Source organism: Canis lupus, chromosome 1 (assembly GCF_003254725.2).
Source record: "Canis lupus dingo isolate Sandy chromosome 1, ASM325472v2, whole genome shotgun sequence".
NCBI lineage: Eukaryota > Metazoa > Chordata > Mammalia > Carnivora > Canidae > Canis > Canis lupus.
Window position 1 is genome coordinate 81,445,760 of NC_064243.1, and position 12,963 is coordinate 81,458,722.

Below are 12,963 nucleotides of genomic sequence, written 5' to 3' on the forward strand. Positions count from 1 at the left end.
TCTTAAGATAATTTTGACAAATATAAAAAAAAAATCTCACTTTGAACTAAGAAAAAAAGCCAATCAGAATTAGTTAAGTAAAGTATAAAATATAGATTTAAAGAAGTGCTTTTACAATTTTAATGGTAAATATACACGTAAAATTGTTGTATTAATTGTTTTGACAGGCTTTGAGTAGGAAAAGATCTTAGATTCTGTGTTCACTCAACGTCTCACTGAAGAAGAAAACCATCTCAGGACATCCACGGGAAATAGCCAGTCCCAATATTTAAAACCTACGGAGTTGGGAAATTTGAAGTTTTTCTTTTCATTTTTTGAGAGGCATTTCATTAAACTGACTTTTTTACTGCTTTGGGAAATACAGCCCATAAAAACATATAATGCAATTTAATAAAATAATAAGAAAAGACATACCTCAATCTTCTACCCAGGCCAAAAAACTAAGCAGTCCTATACCTTTCCCTAGAAGCACCTCTTTGATCCTCCTTGATTACATTCCCTACAACTGATTATGATTTTACTTCTATTTACTTGTTTTTAGCCCCCTATGAATGATTCTCTAAATATAACATGGTGTATCCTCTGCTTCTTTCTAAATTATACAAAAAGGTAATAATATTATATATTTTCTTAGAACAGTCTTCTACAAAAAACCTTTCAATTTCATTCATCTTGATAGTTCACTCACTTTCACTGCTATACTATATTGCATATCTGATGAATAAGCCACTACTCATATGTCCACTACACTATTGATATATATATTTGTATTGTTTACAGATTTTTTGCTTTTACTCATAGTACCACCATAAGCATCCATGAACATGCCTGCAGGTGCTCTTATGTAAGATTTTTTTATGGTGTTTATATCTGAGTCGAATTGTGTATGTTCACCTTACTAAGTAGTATCAAACTTTTCACAAGTAGTTGGAAAACAGTAAACTAACATCAGCAGATTAGTTTGTATAGCCCCATAGCCTTATAAATGCTTGGTATTTTCAGACATTTTAAACTTTGGCAATCTTCCTGGCAATTTCACCTTAGCTTTAAATAGAATTTCACAAATGTGTTATAGTTACATATCATATCACAGGTTCATGAGTTTGTCCTTCTCTGAATCATATTTGTTTTTGGGAAAACACTTTTATTGAAACATAAACCTACTACATAACTAAGTATACGGTTCAGTAAGTATTCATGAAGAAAACACACCCATGCACTCAAAATTCAGAACTAGGAATAGAACATTACCATTAATGTAGAAACCTCTCGATCATTAGGCATACCCCCCAAAACTATGCTGTCCTAATTTCCATCTTTAATGTTCTGAAATTTAGCCAACATATAGTACATCATTAGTTTCACATGTAGTGTTCAATAATTTATCAGTTGCATATAACACCCAGTGCTCATATCACATGCCCTCCCCTTAATGCACATCACCCAATTATCCCATCCCCTCCCCTCCAGCAACCCTTCAGTATGTTTCTTATAGTTAAAAGCCTACATCTACATCAAGGATAGAATGGTTTTGTTTTGCACTTTCCTGATAAGTAATAAAATTAAACCCCTTTTCAACGTTTCTGCTAATCTTTTACTGGGTTACTGGTCTCCTTATATACTTTGGGTGAAGTATTTGTACATAATGTGTTGCATATATTTTTCACAATTAGATGGCTTGCCTTTTTCATTTTTAAAAGTAGAAAATTTTAATTTTCATCAGTTTATTTTTCTTCTTCATTTGTGCTTTATCCCAAGACATCTTTACCTATCACAAAGTGCTTAGAGATTTTCTCTTATGTTTTTTGTTAAAGAAATTATATTTTGGGGGCATCTACATTTATGTCTATGTTCCATTTCAAACTAAATCTCTTATGTTTATTTTTTCTCCACTTGGAAATCTAGTTATCTCAAAAATCACTTATTGAAAGAACTAGCACATTTCCTCCACTTATTTAGGTCAGCACCTTTGTAAGAAATCAAATATATATTAACCATGTATACATTGTATATTTATATCCAGACTTTATTCTATTTCCTTGATCTGTAGTTCATCCTCATATCAAAAAGAAAACCCACTTTCTTTAATAAAGTAGTATAAGATAAATCTTGAAATCAAGTATTAGAAAATCTCTAACATTATTCTTGTCCAAAATTGTTTTGGCCAAAATTATGGAGCAACCTAAGTATCCACTGATAGATGAATGGATAAAGAAGATGTGGTATATATATGCAATGCAATATTATTCAACCATAAAAAAAGAATGAAATCTTGCCATTTGCAACAATGTGAATGGATCTAGAGAGTACAGTGCTAAGCAAAATAAACCAGAGAAAGACAAATACCATATAACTTCACTCACGTGGAATTTAAGAAACAAAGGAAAAAAGACAAACCAAAAAAGACTCTTACCTATACAGAACAGAGGTGGTTAATGAGAAAGAAAGGGATGGGTGACACAGGTGAAGAGGGTTAAAGGTACACGTATCTTGATGAGCACTGAGTAATATATGGAAGTGCTCATCACTGAAGATCACAGAAGGTAAGAATCACTGTATCTTATACCTGAAATGAATGTAACACTGTATGTTAACTACACCAGAATTAACCTTAAAAATAATAAATTGTTTTGGCTAATATGTGTCCTTTACATGACCATATATACTTTATAATTAAATTGTTAATTTCCAGAAAAGCAATCTTCTGTATTCTGATTGAGGTTGTGAGAAAGTTACAGAGTTTGGAGAGGACTACCATCTCAATGTGATCAGGCCTCCAATCCTTGACTATGAATATCATTTTCAGAAATGTTTTGCAGATTTAGGTTTACAGGTGTTGTATTTCTTTTGTTAATTTGTTCTTGACTAGCCCTTTTTTTTTTTATAATATCTTGATGCATTTTTTTTAAAATTATTTTTATTTATTTATTATAGTCACACACACAGAGAGAGAGAGAGAGAGGAAGAGACACAGGCAGAGGGAGAAGTAGGCTCCATGCACCGGGAGCCCAACGTGGGATTCGATCCTGGGTCTCCAGGATCGCGCCCTGGGCCAAAGGCAGGCGCCAAACCGCTGCGCCACCCAGGGATCCCTTGACTAGCCCTTTTTAATGTTGTTATGAATGGAATATTCTTTTTCGTTTCATCTTTAGAAATAATTCTTTACATTGATAATGTATTTTGCGAACTTGCTTATTACTATTACGAATATTACTTTTCTACGTTCCTTAGGACTTCCTGCATGATCATTTCACCTAAAAATAAAGACAGTTTTACTTTTTCTTTCCAATCTTGTCTTTATTTTTCTTGATTCATCTGCAGAAGCTAGAACATTCACTATCAACTTGAATAGAAGTGGTCAGAAAAGGCATTCATTCTTGAACTATTCCAGATCTTACAGGGAAAACTCAGTCTTTTTCAAATGAAGTACAAAAACTAGCTATGGGTTTTTCCTAGATGTCCCTTACCAGGTTGAAGATACATTCTTTTATTCCCTGTTTGTTAAGAGGGAACATCATCAATAACTGCTGGTTTTGCCTATACTTTTTCTCTTCTATTGAGATGATCATATATTTTTTCTCCTTTATTCCATGAATAGGATTGATAGCACTGACTGTTGAACCACTTTTGCTTTCATAAAGTAAGTGCATTTGCTTATAGTATATTATCCTTTTTATATAGATCATACTATTTGGTCGTATTTTTTAAGGATTTTTGCATCAATGTTAATGAATATATGTGTCTGAGTTTTCTCATAATTCTTTTTGTCTGATTATAATAGCAGGACAATCTATGCAAAGAAACAAGGAAGAATAGCCCATACACAGACAAAAGCAGCAGACACCGTTCAGAAGGAAGCAAAGTACTAGACTTACTACGAAAGATTTTTTTCTTAATGCCTCAAATATATTCAGAAAGCTGAAAAGGACCATGGAGAAAGAGCTAAAAGAAACCAGAACAATGATATCACAGCAAATAGAAAACATCAATGAAGAGACAACATAAGAAAAACTCAAAGAGAAATTCTGGATCCGAAAAGAGCTGGATAAGAAATGAATAGCAAAATGTCATTATAAATCCTAAAGTCGCCTGAAGCATAAGGAAATATTAGAAATAACCTTACTTCCACATATTCAACACCTTGGTTGAAATGAACAAATTCCTTAACAGACAAAATCTTATAAAGTTCATGCAAGAATAAACTAATACTATAAGCAGTCCTGTAAAAATTAATTAACAACTTGAAAACCTTTCAATAAAGAAATTCCAGGCATACATGGCCTCACTGGTATTTAAGACAGAAATAGTATCAATTCCTTACAAAAAATCTCATAAGAGGAAAACATTTTCCAATTCATTTAATGAAGCTGAACTTGCCCTAATATCATACGCAAACAGGTAACAAGAAAAAAAGTATAAACCAGTATCCTGCAGTAACATAAATATAAAAATCCTCAACAAAAAAAAATAGTAAATAAATCCAACAATGTACTAAAACGTTAATATATCACAAAGGAGGTTTATATTGGGAATGCGAAGCTAGTTTAACATTAGAATCAATGTAATTCATCATATTAAAAGAATAGAGAAAACAGTGTGATTACAATAGATGGAGCAAAAGCATTACATAAAATGCTACAAATAATCATGACACAAAACTATCAGCTAACTAGGAATAAAGGAGTACCTCCTCAACCTGGGAAATAATACGTAGGAAAAAGCTACAGCTATTATTATACTTAATAAGATAAAACTAACTACATTCCTGCCATTGAAGTCATGGGTAGCAGCAGCCTGAATCACTGAAACTTGAGAAAGTGGCACCATTTTCAGAAATCCAGGGGAACTTCGGCCCCCAAAACCCACGTCTTTTGGGCCCATGTAGGTAGTAGCACCTCTGTGGATCTCAGAATAGCCTTTGGGATCATTCTTTTCCTTTTTCTTGAAGAATAAAGTATGTTCCCAGATGGATGGCCCCACTGTCCTACCCTGTAGTACCAGAACTTCAAGGGATTTTTCTTCTTCATTTTGTCCTGACTCTGCCCTTTTTAGTCTAAGCTAGCAGTACTTCAGCTGGCATAGTCCCATCTCTATTCCTGGCTTCTGCTGAGATGGTGGGTTACAGCAGTAAGTCACACCCTTAATCCCTTTATCAAGTGTTTTGTGCAAAATGCTCTTGGTTTTCTCTCTGTAACACACTCCCATTTTTTGCAGTACAGATAGGCTGAGCACTTCTCCCAAATCTTTAAGTTCTAATACCAACTTGCTTATTAACAAGTCCTTCTTAAAAACATCTCTTTCTTGCATTTTACTATAAGCAATTAGGCAAAAATAAGACCATATCTTAAACAGTTTGCTTGGAAATCTCAATTAAATATCTAAGTTCATCATTTACAAGTTCCCCACTAAAAAACAATTCAGCTAAGCTCTTTACCACTTTATAACAAGGATCACCTTGCCTCAAAACTTTTTCACGCTCTACTCATTATCCAGTTTTAAACTCACTACAACATGTTTATTACAACACCACTTCACTTTCTGGTACCAAAAGCTATATTAGTTTGCAAAGGCTGCCATAGCAAAATTCCAAAGCCTGGATGGTTTAAACAATAGAAATTTATTTTCTCATAGTTTGGGAGGCTAAGACGTCCAAGATCAAAGTGTTGGCATAATTTGTTTTATCTGTGGTCTCTCTCCTAGGCTTGCAGATGTCTACCTTCTTGCTGTGCCCTCACATGATGTTTTCTCTGTACATGTGCATCTCTGGTGTCTTTTTCTATGTCTGAATTTCTACTTCTTATGAAGATGCCACCCTAACTGGATTAGGACCCACTCTAGTGACCTCATATTAACTTAACCACTTTTTAAGACCCTATGTCCAAATACTGTCAGTCACATTCTGAGGTACTAGGGTTAAGATTTCAATATATGGATTTTCAGAGGACAGCAAAATATGTGAAGCAAATGTGTTTCAAGTACAAAATACTTATGAAAAAACTTAAAGAGACCTAAATAATGAAAAGATATATCACATTAATAGACTGAAAGATTCAGTATTGTTAAAATGTCAATTCTCTCCAAATTAATTATACAATAAAATCACCACCATCAAAATCCTGGCAGAAATTTTTCATAGAATTGAAAAGCTGATTCTAAAAGCTACAGGAAAAGGGAAAGAACTAATGGAAACTATTTGGGTAAAGCACACATTTTAGATGTCATACTTTATTTCAAGATTTACCATTTATAACTATATCAAAAAGAATAAAATACCTACAAATAAATTTAATCAAAGAGGTCAAAAATCTGTACCCTAATCAAAGAGGTCAAAAGTCTGTACCCTGAAAACCATAAAAGCACTGATGAAAGAAACTGAAGACATAAATAGGTGGAAAGATATTTGACACTTATGGCTTGCAAAAAGTAATATTGTTAAAAAGTTCACACTACTCAAAGCAATCTTCAGATTCAGTGTACTCTCTATCAAAAGTCCAGTGGTATATTACACAGAGGCATCAGGCTTCCTAACTTCAAGCTCTGTTACAAAGCTATAATAATCAAAACAGTTTGGCACCAACATAAAAACAAATCCATAGATCAATGGAACAAAAATGAGAAACCAGGAATAAATCTATGCATTAATGGTCAATTAATTTTTGGCAGAAGAGCCAATATACAAAAAGGAAAGGATAGTTTCTTCAGCAAATGGTGCTGGGGAAACTGAACAACCACATGCAAAAGAATAAAACTAGACTCCTATCTTCACACAAAATCAACTCAAAATGGATTATAGACTTGAATGGAAGACCTGATGCCATAAAGCTTCTAGAAGAAAACAGAAAGGTAAGCTCCTTGACAGCAATCTTGGCAATGACTTTTTGGATCTGATACCAAAAGCAAAGGCAGCAAAAGCAAAAATAAACCATTGGGACTACCTCAAACTAAAAAGCTTCTGCATAGCAAGGGAAGCTATCAACCAATGAAAAAGCAATAAACTGAATGGGAAAAAATATAAGCAAATAATATATTTGATAAGGTGTTAATATCCAAAATACATAAAGAACTCATTCAACTCAACAAAACAAATAATTAAAAAATGGGCAGAAGAAATGGACATTTTCCAAAGAAGACACACAGATGGTCAACAAACACAGGAAAAGATGCCCAATATCACTAATAAGGAAAATGCAGGTATCTCTTTGATATCCTGTTTTCATCTCCTTTGGAAAAACCAGGAAAGTAAGATTGCTGGATCATATATGGTAGTTCTAGTTTGTTTCCTGAGGAACCTCCCCACTATTTCCATGTTGGCTGTTCCCACCAACCGTACACAGGAGTTCCTTTTTTCACTCATTTACTGCTGGTGGGAATATAAATTAGTACTCAATTTAAAAAAGAAAATTTGGGCAGCCCCGGTGGCGCAGCGGTTTGGAGCCACCTGCAGCCTGGGGTGTGATCCTGGAGACCCGGGATCGAGTCCCACATCGGGCTCCCTGCATGGAGCCTGCTTCTCCCTCTGCCTGTGTGTCTCTGCCTCTCTCTCTCTGTGTCTATGAATAAATAAACAAAATCTTTTAAAAAAAAAAAAAAGAAAATTTGACAAAGTTCATGAAAATATAAAATTCAGTGAGCAATTCTACTTGTATAAATTGATCCAGTGAATAAAAATACACCCAAATATATAGAGAGGAAGCCAAAAGCAGTAAGGTAGAACTGTGAGCATTCGTAATAATAAGAATGTTCATCAAAAGGAACTCTGTTATGTGAGGCAAATGATGGTAGGTACATTTGCACAATTCAATATTATTTGCTATACAAAAAAAAAAAGGTAGATCTGTATGTGTTAATATGAAAATATCTTTAAGGTATATAAGATATGATAATGGTGAAAAAATACAGATTCAGAACAGGAAGTATAATGATCCAATTTATGTAAACTTTAAGAATACACACACACACACAAGCATGCCATAGTATATATTATAAACACTTCTGGAAAACTACAGAAGTGGTAGTTAACAGTGTTACCATTAAGGAGGGTCACTGCAAGCAGAAGTAACGAAAAGTAGACTCATCATGTAATTTTCTTTACTATTTGCACCTTTTACTCTTTCATCATTTCCTTTTAAAATGTAAAAACAAATTTTTTAGAGAAAGAGAGAAACATTGGGGGATGGGGTGAGAGGAGAGAGAGACCTTAAGCAAGCTCCATGCCCACTGCAGAACCCAAGGAAGAGCTCAATCTCACAACCCTGAGATCGTGACCTGAGCCAAAAAAAAAAAAAAAAAAAAAAGAGTCAGACACAACCAGCTGAGACAACCAGGCACCCCAATTTTTTTTAAGTAAGTTCCATGTTTAGCATGGAGCCCATTGTGGGGCTTGAACTCACAACCCTGCGATCAAGACCTGAGCTGACGTTTAGCACCTGCCTTTGGCCCAGGGCGTGATCCTGGAGTCCCAGGATCGAGTCCCACATCAGGCTCCCGGCATGGAGCCTGCTTCTCCCTCCTCCTGTGTCTCTGCCTCTCTCTCTCTCTGTCTCTCTCTCTGTCTATGATAAATAAATAAATAAATCTTTAAAAAAAAAAAAAAAAAAAAAGACCTGAGCTGAGATTGAGTTGGATGCTTAACCAATTGAGCCACACAGGTACCCGTAAAATGTAATTTTTAAAGGTCTTTTGAAAACGAATAAAATTATTTTATCCAAAATTTTTGACTCTTACAAATACTATTTGTTGAGTTCCTTAAATTTGTACTTTTATCAATTTTGTAAAAAACATTACCTGAAATGGTTTGGCAGGGGCATATGCTTCAGGTGCAGGTGTGGGTTTCGGAATGCTTTCAATCAATTCCAAAATTCCTTGCAGTTTTTTATCTGAGATTCGTAAAGAAATCAGTGGTAACTTTCCAAAAATCTTGAATCTGTTTCAAAAAAGCAGAAATCAGTATAAGCAAACTTCATTCTGATTTAAGTGCACTAATTAAAAACACAAGTGTTCCCCCTTAATATATCCAAAAATAATAAAATGCAATTTTAAGCTCTAAAAATTATCCACACAGTCCATAAGACATATTATTCCACAATCTCCAATCAAATTTCTTTTTGCCCTTACTGACCAGTCTCATTAGATGAACTAACCTCATCTTTTTTCCAAAAATTTTTAATGTTGTTATGTTTATTATCCCTTTACTATTTGCCAATGATGGATGATCATTACTAATTATTATTTATTAATGACACACATTAAGGAAAGCATTGATATACATTTATCATACATTCTCACAACCTGTAAAATAGACAATCAATTTCTGTTCTCTGTTTCTCAGAAGTTCCCTTATGTACATGGTTCCTATCAGGAAGCTAATGCTTAGCCAGTTTAAGTAACTTCTCCATGACATTATATATCTAAATTATGGTTAAAAGAAAAATTACATGATCATATAAATTGATGCATGACAAAATCGAACACCTATTCATGATAAAAACTCTCAGTGAACTAGAATAAAGGAGAGCTGCCTCAAATTGATAAAGAATATCATCAGAAAACCTATAGCCACATATTTAATGGTAAGAAAGTCTGTTTTTCCACTAAGATTAGATACAAAGTAAAGAGGTCTCTGATCACTCCTTTTCAGCACTATACTGGAAGTCCCTGCCAATGAATTAGGACAAGAAAAGGGAATAAACTGAATGGGAGGTGTAAAGATTCTGTTCACAAATGACACAGTCATCTACACAGAATATCTAAAAAGAAAAAAAAAAAAAAAGACTCCTAGAACTAATAAGTCCTTATACCAAGATTGCATAATACAAAGTTGATATGCAACAGTCAATTGTTTTCCTATATACAAACAATAGATGAGTAGAATTTAAAAATTAAATATAATGCCACTTACATTAGCACCCACAAAATGTAATAGTTGAGTATAAATCTAAAAATATATATAAGATCTTTACGAAGGAAACTACAGAACTCTATGAATGAAATAAAAAAATGAATAAATGAGATATTCCATATTTATTTATGGATATTAAAACTCAGTATCATCAAGATGTTAGTTCTTTCCAACTGATCCATAGATTCAATGCAATTAAAGTCAAAATCCCAGTCCACTACTTAATGAATACTGACAAAATGATTCTAAAGTTTATATGGAGAGGTAAAAGATCCAGAATAGCCAATACAATACTGAAGAACAAGGATGGAGGACTGACACCCCCCAACTTCAAGGCTTACTATAAAGCTACAGTAAGCAAGATACTGGTATTGGCAAAAGAACAGACAGATCAATGGTCAGAATAGAGAGCCCAGGAGACTTCCATAAATACAGTCTACTCATCTTTGACAAAGGTGCAAAGGCAATAAAATAAAGCAAAGATATTTTCTTCAAAAAATGTAACAGACAAATCTAGAGAAATGTTGCTAAGGCTGATGTCCAAGAGATCACTATGTTTTAGGATTTTTATGGTTTTAGATCTCATACGTAGATCTTTAATTCATTTTCAATTTATTTTTGTGTATGTTGTGAGAAAGTGGTTCAATTTCATTCTTTTGCAGGTAGCTGTCCAGTTTTCTCAGCATCCTTTTTTGAAGAGATTGCCTTTTCCTCATTCTATGTTCTTGTCTCATTTGTTTTAACTGACCATCGAGGTATGGATTTAACACCTAGTACTGGACTATTAAAAAAAATTAAAAACTAAAATTAAAAAAAGCAAAGCAGAGTGGGTAGAATGGTTTTCTTTCCTTCTCTCTTTCTCAAGCCAAATTCCTGACATCCCTCTGGCCTTAAGACTCTCAGAGTGCAGTTTGATTTCCTAACAGAAGGGAAGTCTAGGAGAACAAGACTTCCTACACTACACAATGTTTGCTAGTGGACAGAGTCACTATACTTTAAAAAGCAACACAGAAGGGTAAAGTCTCTCTTTCATGTGACAAGAGCAGTTAAGTAATAACAGCCACATCCACAGCATATGGGGAAAGACAGGCTATTTACTACTTACCTCTATCCTTCTCCCTATATTTTAGACAACAAAGCCTTGAGCACTACTTTATGAGCATTCTCTTATAATGATCCCCTGGGGCTGTTTGGCAAGTGTTGGATGAGTCTTTGGTTAAATTACAATATAGATGTCTGACTGAGATTTCAATGTTTACAAGGGAGAGAAAAAGTACTGGAAGAAAGAAGTGAAAGGGTTAGCTAAAGTCAAATTATTTAGGATCAAATCAGCTAAACAGCTGAGTCAAGTTCAACAGATTTCTCTACTTATTAGCTTGAGCTCAAAGTTTCAGCTAATAGGGATGCATGGGCGTCAGTAGTTGAGCATCTGCATTGAGCTCAGGTCATGATCCCAGGGTCCTGGGATAGAGTCCCACATCAAGCTCCTACAGGGAGCCTCTTCTCCCTCTGCCTATGTTTCTGCCTCTCTCTGTCTCTCATGAATAAATAAATCTTTAAAAAAAAAAAAAAGGTTCAGGTAACAAATTATAAAGATCTCAGTAAACATAAAGGTATTTATATGATAAATGTAAAATCAAGTATTACTTATTATAGTTTTCTATTACAACTCTACTTTTTATTTTCTATGGGATTTAGAAGACAAATGCATAAAAGTATAAATCTATGTTAAATGGGTATACAATATATAAGGATATAGTATGTGACATCAGTAACAAAATGAAGGGGGGAGCAGTAAAGAAAGAGATTTTTAAACAAAACAAAGGATCACAGAGAAAGAGAAGAAAAAATAAAGTAAGATGAAATCACGGGCAGAGACAAACCATAAGAGACTCCTAATCACAGGAAACAAACTTAGGGTTGCTGGAGGGGAGCAGGTGGTGGGATAGGGTAACTGGGTGATGGACATTAAGGAGGGCATGTCACGTAATGAGCCCTGGGTATTACATAAGACTGATGAATCACTGAACTCTACCTCTGAAACCAATAATACATTATATGTTAATTAATTGAATTTAAATAAAATTTTTAAAAAGATGGAAAAAAGTAAGAATTTTTGTATACAATTGAAGTTAGTACCAATTTTAAACAGACTGTTATAACTCTACACATGGAAAACAGAAGAAAATCAAACCATGTCACAACAAAAAAGTCAACTAAGTGCAAATGAAGGCAGTAAAAGAGGAAATAAGAAAAAAGCTTATAAAACATATGGAAATAAATAACAAAATGACAGAAGTCCTTCAATATCAATGATTACTTTAAACATAAATGGTTTATGCTTCCCGATCCAAGATATAAATTGACAGAATGGATTAAAAAAATGAGATCCAACTATAGGTTGTCTGTCAAAGACTCAGTTTAAATTTAAGGGCACAAATAGTTTGAAAAATTAAAGAGTGGCAAAAAATATCCCATGCATATAATAAATATAAGAAATCAGGAACAGCTTTAATTAAGGCAGTCAAATGAGTTTGTAAAGTCAGAATCTGTTACTAGAGACAAAGGACATTATATAATAATAAAAAGGTCATTTCACTAAGAAAATGTAACAAAACATATATGCACCAAACACCCAATCAAAAATATATGAATTAAACACTGACAGAATTGAGGGAAGAAACTGATCTACAGTCAACAGACTTCAGTATCTGATGCAACAACCAGAGAGGAAACCAAAAGGGAGGACTAGAACAACGCTATTGACAAAATGGACCGAAAAAATATATAGAACAGTAGAATACGGTTTTTTCTTAAGTACACACAGAACAATCTCCAGGGAAAACCACATATAAGGCCACAAAACAAGCGTCAAATTTTTTAGAAGTCTGAAATTACTAAAAGAATTTTTTTCCATCACAATGGAATGAAACTAGGAATCAACAGAAGAAAAAATGTAAAATTCAAAAATATATGGAAATTAAACAACACATGTATTAAACGGTAAGTCAAAGAAATCACAAGGAAAAGGAAAAAATATCTTGAGACAGCTGAAAATGAAAACG

The 12,963-nt window shown here is 33.8% G+C and overlaps 1 protein-coding gene across 9 annotated transcripts in view; it reads right to left on the minus strand.

Annotated features, from left to right (window-relative positions):
• Window positions 1-12,963, minus strand: part of VPS13A (vacuolar protein sorting 13 homolog A) — a 235,415-nt gene that overhangs the window by 141,381 nt on the left and 81,071 nt on the right. For all 9 annotated transcript variants that reach the window (XR_007400987.1, XR_007400992.1, XM_025423277.3 and 6 more), the window contains one exon: window positions 8,785-8,923. Coding sequence is in view for 7 of the 9 variants with exons in the window: in XM_025423277.3 (XP_025279062.3) it covers window positions 8,785-8,923 (139 nt within the window). In the remaining 2 variants the exon portion in view is untranslated. The remainder of the gene's footprint in view (window positions 1-8,784; window positions 8,924-12,963) is intronic.